Raw genomic sequence first — 15,663 nt, forward strand, 5'->3', positions numbered from 1 at the left:
TCCAACCAAAGGAGAGGGATATACTATTTAATAAATGGTCTATTGCTATTTGTTTTGAAAAAAGAGTTATGAATCTGCTTCCTCTCACACATGAACATACATTTCATATGTGTTACAAATTTTGCTGTAGAGTATGTATAAAAGTACTACGTGAATTTATTGGAGACTTTTAAAATAATCTTCTGGGAAAGGCCTTCTTCAGTGTAGCACAAAACATAAAAATCACCAAAGAAAAGACTACAGATATAACTACATACAAATCTAAAACTCTTGTAATTCCTATATCTGTTCTCTCTGTGGATTTTTATTGAGTGCTATTATGTTCTAGGCATTACTCTAGATTCTGAATGTAGGGTGAACAAAATGCATACGCTTCTTGCCATTAAGCTTAAGCACAAAATTTTTAAGAATGCATATGGTTCCTGTTGTCATTCATCTTATAATCTAGTGGCAAAGATAGAAAATAAACAAGCAAATAGAAACATAGTTACTAATTGTGGTAAGTTGTTTGAAGGTAATTACTAAATGTGAAAAGGTTGCCATGAGAGAAAATAACTGGGAAAAACTGTATTGAATTAAATGGGCAGGGACAGCCTCTCTAATTTTATATACAAACTGAAGAATATGAGGCCCTGAATAATAATATAGAACTAGCCATTAGGGAAGGAAAATGTTCTAGGAAGAGAGGCCAGCTTATCTGAAGACCCCAAGTCTTCAGATAAAAACCAAGACACCTTGGTTTTTTCATTTGTTTTGTTTTTTGAGATAGGGTCTCATTTTGTTGGCAGGTTGGAGTGCAGTGGCGTGATCTCAGCTCACTGCAACCTCTGCCTCCCAGGCTCAAGTGATCCCCCTAATTTACCTTCCCAAGTAGCTGGGACTACCATCGTGTGCCACCATGCCCAGCTAATTTTTTTTTTTATTTTTGGTAGAGATGGGTTTTGCCATGTTGGCAAGGCTGGTCTGGAACTCCTGGTCTCAAGTGATCTGCCCGCCTTGGCCTCCCAACATGCTGGGATTACAGACGTGAGCCATTGTGCCTGGTTCAAAGGGGTAATAACTTCTGGATGTTGCCATGGCAAAGGTGAACTCACAAGGCACACTGCTGAGCATGTCTTATAGAAACCTGCCTCCACCTGTCCCTGTTTTAGCTAGTCCTCAATTTGGTCTGGTGTCTGAGTCCTGCCTTTGGAGTCTAGACCCACCTCCTAACTCACTTTCTCCATATCAGCAATAAGGCTATTTTGCTTTCTTAACATTTGTGTGTTCAAGGGAGTAGCACTTTTAGTTTCCTTCAAGAACATTTCCTTTGCATTCACAACTTGGTTAATTGTTTGGTGCAGGAAGCTGAGTTTTTGGCCTATGTCAACTTTGAGACTTCATCATTTCTAGCTTTTGATTTTTATACATAGAGGCCATTGCAAGGTTATTAATTGGCCTAATTTCAATATTGTGTTTCAATGAATAGGCCCCAAAAGAAGGAGAGAGATGAGGGAATGCCTGGTCAGTGGCTCAGTCAGAACACACACAATATTTTTTGATTAAGTTCATTGTCTTATAGGGGCATGGTTTGTGGCACCCCAAAACAATTACAATAGTAACATCGAAGATCACCGATCACTGATCACCATAATAGATATAATAATAATGAAAAAGTTTTAAATATTGCAAGAAGTACCAGCATGTGACGTAGAGATGCAAAATAAGCACATGGTGTTGGAAAAATGATGCTAATGGACTTGCTAGACACAGGGTTGCCACAAACCTTCACTTTGTGAAAAATGTGCTATTGGAGAAGCACAATCAAGTAAAGTGCAATAAAATGAAGTATGTCTGTATTATCCCCTTATTTTGGTAGAATAGTTTCTTGTGTCTCCATAAGAAGGCTGTATGAGATGTAAACACTCTGAATATTTGAATCTCTGAAAATATCTTTATTTACCTTCACATTTGAAGGTAGTTTGGCTGGGTGGAAGACTCTAAGTTGAAAATAATTTTACTTCAGAATTTGGAATGTATCAATTATCTTCCAGCTGTGTTTCAGTTAGTAATCTGCTATTAGTCTGATTTCTGTTTCTTTGTAGTTTACCTTTTTTTAAAAAAACTCTGAAAGTATTTAGGGTTTTATCTTTCCATTGCATGTTTTATTTGGGAAACTATATAGGTGAACTATATTTTCAAGTTCTTTGTTGCTTTTTTTGTAGCACTATGGTCTTGTTTTAGGGGGAAAATATCTTCTCCAGTCTGATTGTGTGTGTGTGTGTTTGTGTGTGTGTGTGTGTATGTGTTCAGTTCTTGTCTTTTTTGTTCTGAATTATTTGTTTCTTCTGGGATCTTGTTTGTTTATTTTGGCATCATGCACATGATGTAAGTTTTCAATAAATATCTGGTGATTGGTACATGTCCCTTTATATTTAAGAAAGAAGCTATAAAATGTTGTTTGGGAACTCTATGGGGAAGGGCTTTTCAACTTGTGGAGAGTTAATTATGCTTTCATTCAAAAGTCAGAAGTTTGCTCTGGGGACATTATGCAATTATAAATGGCATAACTGATGAAGCAAATAAAAGTCATAAAGCTCTATGCACCAAACACAGCAGCTAATTACATGAAAGCAAGACCTATTATAAATGCAAGTAGAATTTGACAAAAGTACAGTTACAGTGAGCTATTTCATTGAGCACCTTAGAATTAGACAACTCACTAGACAAAAATAAGGATAAAAGGGATATAATACAATAAAAATAAAAACATAGAGACATCTATCTCTTGAATAGAGAATATATACTTTAAAACATACCCATAAAACATTTACAAGAGTGGATCATATACTATACCAAAATAAAAATCTTAATGCATTAAGTCAATGATGAAACTTGAAAGCATTATGCTAAGTGAATAAGCCAGAAACAAAAGGCCAAATATTGCATGATTGCACTTATGTGAGGTACCTAGAGTAGTCAAATTCATAGAGATGGAAAGTGGAATGGTGATTGTCAGGGGCTGAGAGGAGTGGGGAATGGGGAGTTAGTGTTTATAGAGGTTCAGGGAAGATGAAAAAGTTCTGTAGATGGATTGCTGGTGATGGTTGTATAACAGTGTGAATGTACTTAATGCCACTGAACTGTACACATAGCAGTGGTTAAAATGGAAAATGTTATGTTGTTGTATATTTTACCAAAATTAAAAAATTATAATCCCTAAAATGCTATACAAACATTTTGTAGGTCACATTATTTGATAATAAGCCAATATAATTTATAATAATTTTAAAATTGTTTTTTAAAATTATGTATTAAATAATTAAAAATGATCCTCCATATTAAATACTTAGGCATGTTTCTGAGAAATATTCTTCAGTGGCCCTTATATGAAAAAGAAATTGAAACGGAAAAATCACCTTTTAGAAAACAATAAAAAGAGACTGCTTCATGCCCAGATCCATGGGAAACAGCAAAAATTTTAAAGAAAACATATAGCCTTAAATGCCTTTTTAATTCAATCATTAAGACAAAAAGTAAAGAAGCTAAGAACTCAGTTTAATAATTTTTTTAAAAAAGAACAAGAAACGAGAGGGAATTAAAAGTAAAAGTTTGATGACACAAGCAAAAAAATATGTATGTAATATTAGTATAGGACATACAAATGAGTCAATTAGTATTTTTTTCTTAAATAGAAATTCTAGTATTTCCTTTCACACTGCAGTGGATTGTGTTGTGTACCCTCAGGAGATATCCCTGACTTTGGGGACTGTAGCTCCAGACCTTAAGAAAACATATTTTTATTTTGTTGATCTTATATTCTGCTTTGAGGGATAGTATATTCTAATAATCCTGAGAATCTGTCTTACAATTTCCCAAGGATTTATTTTGTTTAACATTTACGCAGTTTTGTTTCTAGTCAGAGTTATAATTCAAAGGTAAACAAAATAAGAACAGTTTCTAGGTACATGAGAGTCAGTTGTTCTGTTCTCTTAAGCTTAGCCCAGTTCAATGGGGTTTGAAAAGGAGTTCTTGGAGAAGAAATCATGCTTAGTGCCTAGCGACTATTCAAATTTATGGTTCCTGCTCTGTGTTTTTGTTACATCTTGTTAGTATGCTCTTGTTTACTTAAGATACCTTGTGGTTTAGGCCAGGCGTGGTAGCTCATGCCTGTAATCCCAGCACATTGGGAGGCTGAGGCGGGCAGATCACCTGAGGTCAGGAGTTCAAGACCAGCCTAGCCAACATGGTGAAACACCTTCTCTACTAAAAATACCAAAAAAAAAAAAAAAAAATTAGCCAGGTGTAGTGGTGGGCGCCTGTAATCCCAGCTACTCAGGAGGCCGAGACAGGAGAATCTCGCTTGAACCTGGGAGGCAGAGGTTGCAGTGAGCTGAGATCGCGCCACTGCACTCCAGCCTGGGTAACAAGAGCAAGACTCTATCTCAAAAAAAAAAAAAAAAAAAAGATACTTGTGGTTTAATAATGGAATAGAACCTCATTTTTGACCTATAAAAATATAGTATTGCTGTATGAAAAATGCGTTTTTGAGTAGATCTACTACTACTGCAAATCTGAGAGGTTTCTATTCCGTGTAATATGGTGCTAATTTTCCCACAGTAATCTCCAAATCACAACACTATTTTATAATATTTAAAGAATTAGTAGACTTTAGAAGTTCATGTGGACGTTTAAAGAAACAAAATGCTATGTTTTTAATGTTTGTGTCCTCCCAAAATTCATATGGTGGTCTCAGTCCTCAATGTGATGGTATTTGGAGGTGAAGCCTTTGAGAAGTAAATAGGTCATAGAGGTAGCGCCCTCATGAATGGTGCTGGTGCCCTTTTAAGAAAAGACAAGAGGGAGATGATCTCTTTCTCTGCCATGTGAAGATACAGCAAGAAGGCATCTGTCTGCAAATCAGAAAGAAGGCCATTACCAGGAACCAAATTAGTTGGCACCTTGATCTTGGACTTCCTAGTCTTCAGAACTGTGAGGAATTTCTCATGAATCAAATTAAATTTTATTTAAGCTACCTAGTCTATGATATTTTTGTTATAGCAGTCCAAATTGACTGAGACAAGTAAATGAAAATTTAATTTTCTTCGATTTTAAGTCCTTCATATGGTAAAACTTAATAGAACTTTGGTTAATCATAGTATTTATTATTTACAGTTGTCAAAACTGAAGGATGAAAGAGCAAGCTTGCAAGATGAGTTACGTGACTATGAAGAGCGTATTAATTCTATGACTTCTCACTTCAAAAATGTTAAGCAAGAGCTCTCAATTACACAGGTACAGTAACTGAAATTTATGTTGATTATATCATGTATAGTCATGAAATATCTCATAGTACATTTACATCTGTAATTTTTACAGCTCTAATAGGAAGGCTTAGCATAGTTAAACTACTGTGAACATAACCTTGAACATGAAAGTAGATAGAAAAAGGCTTAGAGGAACTAACTACTGACCCATTTTTTTTTTTTTTTTTGAGACGGAGTCTTGCTCTGTTGTCCAGGCTGGAATACAGTGGCATGATCTCAGCTCACTGAAACCTCTGCCTCCCGAATTCAAGTGATTCTCATGCCTCAGCATCCCGAGTAGCTGGGATTACAGGCACCTGCCACCATACCCAGCTAATTTTTATATTTTTAGTAGAGACAGGGTTTCACCATGTTGGCCAGGCTGGTCTCGAACTCCTGACCTCAGGTGATCTGCCCGCCTCAGCCTCCCAAAGTGCTGCTACTGCTCCGATTTTAAACAAAAAATTAATCCATATGAAAGGAGAAATCATTATTCAAACAATCTGTATTAGACAGCAGGTTATTTGAGAAAGGTATAATGATGGTGATGAGAAATGATGACTATAAGCAGAAACAGAGCTAATATATCACGTAATAAAATTTGTCTCCTTTTTAATTTATCAGCACAACTCACTGGGGCCATTTTGAGTGGAGGCCAGTAGTCTACACATACGGCATTTTAGCATTGTTCAGGAATTGAAACTCTTAGTAATAATCCTGAGATTAAAAAGTTAAATTATACTCAAGAGACTTTATTTAAGATAACTGGGGAAGACATTAGGCATCTTAGAAATGTTAACATAAATATAATAAAAATTAAAACTTCTGGTGATTAAGTAAGCTTGTTTTATAAATAATCTGTTCAAGTATAGAAACTCACTCCCTAATGATGCCCAGCAAACCAGGCAGCTCAGCAAACAGCATTGGAAAATTTCCTAACTTCTATCTCAAACTAGTTTTTTTTAAAAGTGCATCTACTGTCTGAGAAATAGTATGCAGTTTCAAAAAATGAACAGTGCCATATTTTAAAAAGCAATTTATAATCAATATAGATAAGTAAGTATTACATGGCTTACAAGTCTTATTAGAAAGTTACAAATCTAATAAACTCAAAAACAAACTCAGAATTCTTGAATCTCAATGTGGTTGAGTAATTGATTAACTATTTGGAACAACACTTTTCCTTAAGTTATTGAACTACTGAGCTGGGGATTTGAGAGGCAGAGACTCTGTAGTTGTATCTTACTATCATCGAACTTCAAATAAATAGAGTAATAGAGATAAAAGAAGAATAAGCCTCCAACAATGGTAGCTTTAGTACTGTAAAATTAATACTAAATGATAACTTTGAAGCACTGTAAAATTAACACATACTCTTTTATTACATAAAGTTAACACATACTCTTTTATTACATACAACTGAACACAAAGGTGTGATTATATGCTAATATATTCTAGGGAATATTTACAACCATTGGTGTTTAAATAATTATTTAAAAATAATGTCTTAATTAGAATATTTGATCAATTCATATAAAACATCTCATTTCTCAATTGTTTTTTAATGGATATTTCTTATTTGTAGATAATAAGTTTTAAGTCTAATCAAACCTTTGGTTTTCTTTAGTTTTCCTAGATCAAAGTAGATGTGAAAACTATTGACAGTATTTTCTCCTAGCACAGTTCATTGACTTTCTTACAACTAGTGAGCAACACCAACTATATTGTAATCACAGTCTAATGTAATGTAGGTTTTAGACTAGTGGAATTAATAGTACTTAATGTAAGCAATTTATGGGAACTTTGTTTTAATCTAATGGATTATTATAAATATTTTTATTCAAAATTTCTAAAATTTTAAAAGCCTTTTTACCTTGTGTGTTATTCTGTAGTCTCTTTGCAAAGCAAGGGAGCGTGAGACTGAAAGTGAAGAACATTTTAAGGCCATTGCTCAAAGAGAATTGGGACGAGTGAAAGATGAAATTCAACGACTGGAAAATGAGATGGCTTCAATACTGGAAAAGAAAAGCGATAAAGAAGTATATGTTGAAATATTACTTAAAATTCTGTGCTACTGCTCATTCTTCCATCACCAAATGAGCATTGAATTTTTTTTTTTTTTTTCTGTATGGGAAAGGCATATATTAGTTTTCTAGTGTTTCCTTACATATTTTTTGGACAATGAAAGGTACATAGAGCTGTGATTTGAATGAAACAATAATGGAATATTACATTTTTCCCATTATTCATTCACCAGCTACTTATTGAGACTTACTGTAAGTACCATGCTTGCTGCCTGTTATAAAATACCAGGCATGGTTTATATGTAAGTGTAATATTTTTAATAGCCACATTTTAAAAAATCACTTTTAGTTTTGAATTTCATTTAAAATGTTGACCTTTCATATTGATTTATCAGTTTTGTGACTCTAACACTAAACTACTTTAACCTATTTCTGTGTTTTCTTTTGTTTATAGTTACTTGATTTGGGAGCTCTTTCCAAATTCTGATTCTTCTCTTTACATGTGCATATACATATGGAAATACACGTACATATTTTATAATGTAATCTTTGTATATAATTACATACTTATTAATTTGTATTTGTTTATATAGTCTTCTCCGTTTTTTTATGAGTCTAGATTTTTTAAGTGACTAAATTTAGTACATAAATGTTTTTATCTCTTTTACTATATTTACTTCGATTGAAAGTGTTTCCAACATTCTCTATAAGAGACTTCGTAGGGGCAAACAATATGATTGGAAATGGGGCTGAAGGATATTTGTCTTGGATTTGAGTTAGCATACCAAACATATTATTTTAACTATTATTGCATATATATTTGGGGTGGCTTTGGTGGAATGATTAATGCAGTTGCTGTGAGGGAGCTACCTTAAAGCCTAAAGCCTTTTAAAGCAACCCTTGGCTCAACTACTGTTGTTGACTTTGTATGGTCATCTCTCCTCTATTTTACAATCAAAGAATTAAGATACAAGTGTAATAGTTATATAATTGAAATATGGCATATTATAAACATCTGGAAGGCAGGGACAGGATTTCTTCTTTTAAAAGTTTGCTTCATAGTATATAAAGGTATGTTTTATTTTAGTCTGTATAGTAAATAATGTTTTTTAATGTCCCCTTTTCTCTCTCTCTTTGGAAATTAGAATGGCATATTTAAAGCCACTCAAAAATTGGATGGTTTGAAATGTCAAATGAACTGGGACCAGCAAGCATTGGAGGCCTGGTTAGAAGAATCAGCTCATAAAGATAGTGATGCTCTCACTCTTCAGAAGTATGCACAACAAGATGATAATAAAATCAGGGTGAGAAATTACAAATTGTAACTGTTAAGTTTTCTCTAAATCTATAGTATGTCAACCTATTTACCTAAAGTTATACTTAACGATTTTTAAGGGAGCAATTCTGAAACTTCTAAGTCAGAGGCTTCTTGGAGAAGCTAATAAAGCCAAATGTCTTCTCTGTAGGAAAAAATGACTATATTCAAATGCCCATAAAATATTACTGACTGTTTTATAGATTCTCTGATTCCCTTTGATTATTTGAGGATCCACGGACCGCAGGTTAAGAATATCCTGATTTATAAGGATGCTCAAAAGCATTTCAGAAGAGAAAGTTTTCTACTAGAAGTATTTTAATGTATTTTGGCTATTTTGCCTAAAATGTAGTTTGAATATTACATGTAGTTTTTGCTGATTTGAGACTGTAGTGCTATTGATTATGTTATAAAAATCACTTAAAATCTACTTATATCTGGTGATACTAATAAAGCTAGTATTATAAAACATGCTATTTTCTAGTAGATTTAATACCAAATGCATTATTTTAAAACTTTCAAATAGCAAATTATAACTTAAGTTTTTTCTAATTTACTTTAAAAATATTAAAAGTCATTTTAGAAACAATTGAGTTTTTATGCAGCTATGTGCAAACACATTACATTAGCTTTTTGGGATTAAAAGATAAGAAAGATATTATTTCACAGTTTTAGATATCAAATAAATGTATATGTATAGTGTAATACTATTTAATGTTAGATACACTAATAACATTTAAATTAGTAGAATGAGAATTATAAGTATCTTTGTATATAATTACATTATAGGCACTGACTCTGCAATTAGAAAGACTTACTTTGGAATGTAATCAAAAAAGAAAGATACTTGACAACGAACTTACAGAGACTATAAGTGCACAGGTTAGTTTAAGGAAGATTTTTATTTCTTAATTTTCAAGGTGATGTTTGCAAAACCACTTAAATTTACAGAAATGTTGTTTGCTCTCTATTTGACAGTTAGAATTGGATAAAGCGGCACAAGATTTTCGTAAGATTCATAATGAAAGACAAGAACTCATTAAACAGTGGGAGAACACAATAGAACAGATGCGGAAGAGGGATGGAGACATAGATAACAGTGCTTTGGTAAAGTAGTTGTTTGGTCCTTGTAATGTTCAGCTGTATTTGTCTCTTTTGTATTTAACTCATTATTCCAAATGTAAATCACATTGTTATTTGAAAGTCAATTTTGTAGCAATATTGAGTAGTTTTGGTAAATATTTTTGAAAGCTGACTCTATATGCATTTGGAAATGTGGTGAAGATTATTTGCATGTAGTATTATAACTCCAAACACTGGATCCTGTCATCTCAGAATTGTGGAACAAGAGAGAGTCAGTAGATACTGTTGTTGCAATAAAACCAACGCCCTGACTTACACATGGCTGTCCAAGGTCCCTTGGATTTAATGTGTATGCTATTTGGCAGTAAGTTACAATAGGAAAATGAACCTCCATGAATAACCAAGGGACGAGGAGAGAGAGTCAGAAAAGAAACCTAGACTACAATTTGAAGCTGAGACACCAGTAATGACATAGAGGCTTGGAAGGGGGGAATAGTGCACTGATAACACAGACCAAGTGTTATCTCTTGTTATTTTCAGAAGTAATTTAGGATAATGTTTTTGGAAAATCATCAAGGAGTGAAATAATGGGGAGTAAAAGTGGGAAGATTTGAGAAAGAGAAGGAATTCGGAGTCAGGTGAGAAGATGGGTTAAATTCCATCTACTCCACGGAAAGGCATTTGGCAAGCAGCTCAGGCTACTGGGAGTTTAAATTTTGGTATCTGGGTGTGGTTTACTTTTGGTTGTTATATTTTCAATTTCTGTAAGTAACCAACATTTTGCCAACAAAATGGGTTATACCTCCCTAGGAGGGACAAAGGACAACCAATCTTAACTATGAGGTTCTCTTAATTCTTTTTTTTTTTTTCTGAGACGGAGTCTTGCTCTGTCGCCCAGGCTGGAGTGCAGAGGCGCGATCTCTGCTCATTGCAAGCTCCGCCTCCCGGGTTTACACCATTCTCCTGCCTCAGCCTCCCGAGTAGCTGGGACTACAGGCGCCCGCCATCACGCCCGGCTAATTTTTTTGTATTTTTAGTAGAGACGGGGTTTCACTGTGTTAGCCAAGATGATATCGATCTCCTGACCTCGTGATCTGCCTGCCTTGGCCCCCCAAAGTGCTGAGATTACAGACGTGAGCCACCGCGCCCGGCCCAGGTTCTCTTAATTCTTAATGCTGATACTACTTTTTTTTTTTTTGAGACGGAGTTTCACTTTTGTGGCCCAGGCTGGAGTGCAATGCTGTGATCTCAGCTCACTGCAATCTCTGCCTCCCGGATTCAAGCAATTCTCCTGCCTCATCCTCCCAAGTAGCTGGGATTACAGGCTCCCACCACCACGCCCAGCTAATTTTTTTTTTTTTTTTTTTTTCAGTAGAGACAGGGTTTCATCATGTTGGCCAGGCTGGTCCTGAACTCCTGACCTCAGGCCATCCGCTCGCCCACCAAAGTGCTGGGATTTCAGGCGTGAGCCACCACACCTGGTCTGTTATTAATATTTCTTAACTTCTCATTGCTTTCAAACATTAAGCTGTCAACTTACAAGGAAGAAGCTGAAGCAAAATTAATGGAGCAGAGTTTCTTTGGGCCAAGCTTGAGGATTGCAGCCTGGGAGTATAGATTCAAGTTGCCCTGATATACACTCCAATTAGCAGTAGTTACAGGTAGATTTTTAAAGGGGGAAAAAAGAGGAAGTTCCTGATTTGTTTATCAAGAATTTACATTGAAATAACATCAGCTATTGATTGGCTATACATTGTTAAGCTGTGGGGTGTGGGTTATAGCATCTGCTGAGGCATTATTAGGTTAATTTACAGCTACTTGTGGCAATCGCAAGCTGTATCAAGAGATGAATACACAGCTCATAAAAGAGGTTGAGTGGGATGTTATTTCTGTCTGATTTTAACGCCTTTCTGGGCTTGATAATGTAAAATTCTCAGATAAAAATTCTTTTCTCAAGTCATGACTGCTTCCTCTCTGTAAGTCATGTGCCAATTATGGATCCACAATCAGTTTTCTCATACAACCCCATGGCTAAAGTAACTCAGTCAGCTGATTTGGCAGAATACACAACTAATAGCTCCCTAGTTACATTCACAGAGGTTCCTTTCTTACATGTTGACATCTCCTCGCTGTGCTGTCAGGGACTAAGGAGGGTGCTAAGAGGTGGTTCCATTGGCAGCGGGATGCTTCTAAGTGTTTGACAACTGCTCTCTGAGAATAAAACGAAACAGAACACATTTTTTAAAAACCCCTGATACATAGGATTTCTGATTTCTATGGTTTTATTATTTTCATACTGTTACCAGAAAGCGGTCCTGATCCAGACCCTGAAAGAGTGTTCTTGGATCTCATGCAAGAAAAAATTTGAGGCAAATCCACAGAGTAAAAGTGAAAGCAGGTTTATTAAGAAAGCAAAGGAATAAAGGAATGACTGTTCCATAGGCAAAGCAGCCCTGACGACTGGTGGTTGCCCATTTTTATGGTTATTTCTTGATTATATGCTAAATAAGGGGGTAGATTATTCATGCCTCCCCCTTTTAGACCACATAGGGTAACTCCCTGACATTGCTAGGGCATTTGAAAACTGCCATGGTGCTGGTGGGAGTTTCTTTTAGTAGGCTAATGTATCATAATTAGCATATAATAAGCAGTGAAGATGACCAGAGGTCACTCTGTTTGCCATCTTGGTCAGGGGAGGTTTTAGCTGGTTTCTTTACTGCAATCTTTTTTATCAGCAAGTTCTTTATGACCTGTATCTTGAGCCAACCTCCTGTCTCATCCTGTGACTTAGATTGCCTGTCTGGGAATGCAGCCCTGTAGGTCACAGCCTTATTTTACGCTATTCCTCTTCAAGGAAGATGGAGTTGCTCTGGTTCAAATGCCTCTGACAGTAGCATATTTGAGGGTGGCATATTTTATCTCCTAACTGAACTCTTTTGTTCCTCTTCCTGCAAAACAATTCATTCCTGCCTTCTCAGCATTTTCTTGTCAGGGGTCTGGTCATAAAATCCTGAAATTGTATTCTTAAAAGAAACCATGTGGAGAAGTGGAAAAATATTTTTCTACTATGCTTTTATTACAGTGTAGAAGTTTTACAATATTACTTAGTATTACCTATATGAAAAATTTGTGATGAATAACACTATTAAGTATGATATTAAAGTAGAATTAAAGCATCTGATTAAGTGGTAGAAAAAATCATAAGGCAAGAAACTCTGGATTCATATTTTGAAATATTTAAACTTAGGAAGTTTTGACGTGTCTTTTGAGTGAATGACAGTAAATATTTAGAATGCTACTATTATGGAATGCTAATTCTATAATCAAACAACTTAAAAACTGGATTAAACAACTTGAAAATTAAACAACTTTAAATTTTCCTTTTTAAAATATGTTATATCTCAGATGTGTAGCCATTTAATATGCTAACATGTATACATGCAGCATTTCTAAAATCTACTGATTTCAGAACACATACCTCCTCCCCCAGTCTCCCGTGATTAGTTGTTTGGAAGGACTTCATTTTGGAATACATGCAAGTAATACATATTAGGGTAATTTTTTTCTAATTCATCCAACTTATTGCCATCAGCATCACTTGTAAACACAACATCTAATCTTTTTATTTCCCAGCTTTGAAATCTTTTTGTTTTACATTACTTAAAAGGTAATCTTTAACATGATATTTGAATTTTTTCACAGTTTGGCCCTAACCCCTACTTTTCCAGCTTTATGCCTTTCATCTGGACCCCAACCCTTCTTAATGTATTCCCTTTGCACCCTTGCCTTCCCACCCTACACTTTAACTACATTAGAGTATTTATGCAACCCCATTCATGTTTGTAAGCCTGACTCAAATGATGCCTCTTGGGCACGTCTTTTTTCTTCTTCTACTTTTTCTTTTTCTTTTCCTTTTCTTCCCTATCCTGGAAAGCCAGGAAAGTGTAATGTCATCTAATGACTCCTCTTGGAAATAATTCATCATCTCTTTGTTCCCATGGTACTTTGTCCACATTTCAGTTACAGTGCTTTGTGTATTCTAGTTATTATTGTCTCTATGACCAGTAAAAGGCCTGAATGAAGACATTCCTATTGAAACCAGTAACTAAAATGCTATTTTCAAAACATGAAAAAAAACAGCCTGTAAAATATTTGGGAAACTTCACTGAAACCCCGCTTTCCAGTTGAAAAATATTCAACACTGTTACATTTGTAGGTTTTACCTTTCGTGTATAACTGTTTTCTCATCTCTTTAGCAAAATACCAGATATATGAAAGAAATAGAGACATTTAACAATATGAATTTATAGACATTAATATGTAGCATACTAATATTTTGTTTTTATTAATATAAAAGTATTTAAAATGTTTTCTAAGAAGTTTTGGTAAAATAAGTACTAAATGTAATAATAGAAAAATAAAAACTAAATTCCTTTTAGTTTTGTCAGTTTAAACATATATTTAAGTAAATACATTTGTTTTAATCCTAGGAATTAGCAAGGATAAAGCAGGAAACAAGAGAAAAAGAAAATTTGGTTAAAGAAAAGATCAAGTTTTTGGAAAATGAGATTGGGAATAACACAGAGTATGAGAAAAGAATTTCTGTGGCTGATCGTAAACTTTTAAAAAGTAGAACGGCATATCAAGACCATGAAACTAGTAGAATTCAGCTGAAGGGTGAGGTATGTCAACTAAAAAAGACTGGCTTGTATGTTCATGACAAATTACTATAAAATATAAAATAAGCATAAAGCTTTTCCTATGATGAAGAAACAGCTTCTAGTTTCTTGGGTTTTTTTTTAATGTCTCTTTGTTAGTGGAACTTTTGGGATACTCTGATTAAGCCCCTAATTAAGCACCACGGGGTGCCATTCACATCACAGATAAATGGTTTGCAAATATTTTCTTCCATTCTGTAGGCTGCCTTTTCATTTTACTGGTGGTTCCTTTTCCTTAAAGAAACTTTTTAGTTTGATGTAGTCCTACATGTTTATTTTTGCTTTTGTTGCCTGTAATTTTGGTGTCAAATTCAAAAAATCATTACAGATACCAATGTCAAGGAGTTTTTCTCCTATGTTTTCTTTGAGAAGTTTTACAGTGTCAGGTTAAGTCTTTAATCCATTTGGAATTAATTTTTGTATGTGGTACCAGAGAACAGCCCAATTTCTTTCTCTTTTTTTTTTTTTTTTGCATGTGGCTATCCAGTTTTCTTAACGCCATTGATTGAAGAGACTATCCTTTCCCCATTGTGTATTCTTGACACCTTTGCTGGAAATTAGTTGATCATATATGCATGAGTTTATTTCCGGGTTCTCTATTCTGTTCCATTTTTCTATGTGTCTGGTTTTTTTTGCCAGTACAGTCAGCCTTCCTTATCCATGGATTCTGCATGTGCAGATTCAACCAACAATTGATGAAAAATATTCAGAAAAGAAACCCAATAAAAATAATAATATAACAATAAAAAGATATAAATTTTAAAAATGTGAAAAGTGTTTACATAGCATTTACATTGTATTAGGTGTTATAAATAATCAATAAATTATTTAAAGTATACAGGAGGATGTACATAGGTTATATGCAAATACATGTCATTTTATATAAGTGACCTACACATCTGGTAGATTTTGGTATCTGTGAGGGATCCTGGAACCAATCCCCTGTAGATGCCAATGGATGACTGCATCATTTGGTTTTGATTAGTTTGGCTTTGTAATACAATTTTAAATAAAAAAGTATGTTGCCTCCAGCTTTGTTCTTTCTGCTTAAGATTACTTGAGCTATTTGGGATCTTTTATGGCTCCATATGAATTTTAGAATTGTTTTTCTATTTCAGTGAAGAATGACATTGGAATTTTGATATTGTATTGAATCTGTCAACCTAAATAACAGAGAGAGGCCCTCTAAAAATATTGAGCTTAATTAGGAATAAGCAGGGCATTTGAAAATCCAGTAT

At 34.5% G+C, this 15,663-nt stretch overlaps 1 protein-coding gene across 1 annotated transcript in view; it reads left to right on the plus strand.

Moving 5' to 3' along the window:
• Nucleotides 1-15,663, plus strand: part of CCDC39 (coiled-coil domain containing 39) — a 57,994-nt gene that overhangs the window by 7,045 nt on the left and 35,286 nt on the right. Inside the window, exons 2-7 of the mRNA XM_025376951.1 lie at nucleotides 5,155-5,274; nucleotides 7,178-7,324; nucleotides 8,455-8,613; nucleotides 9,414-9,506; nucleotides 9,603-9,731; nucleotides 14,198-14,389. Coding sequence (XP_025232736.1) covers nucleotides 5,155-5,274; nucleotides 7,178-7,324; nucleotides 8,455-8,613; nucleotides 9,414-9,506; nucleotides 9,603-9,731; nucleotides 14,198-14,389 — 840 coding nt within the window. The remainder of the gene's footprint in view (nucleotides 1-5,154; nucleotides 5,275-7,177; nucleotides 7,325-8,454; nucleotides 8,614-9,413; nucleotides 9,507-9,602; nucleotides 9,732-14,197; nucleotides 14,390-15,663) is intronic.

This window comes from Theropithecus gelada, chromosome 2 (assembly GCF_003255815.1).
Source record: "Theropithecus gelada isolate Dixy chromosome 2, Tgel_1.0, whole genome shotgun sequence".
Classification (NCBI taxonomy): domain Eukaryota; kingdom Metazoa; phylum Chordata; class Mammalia; order Primates; family Cercopithecidae; genus Theropithecus; species Theropithecus gelada.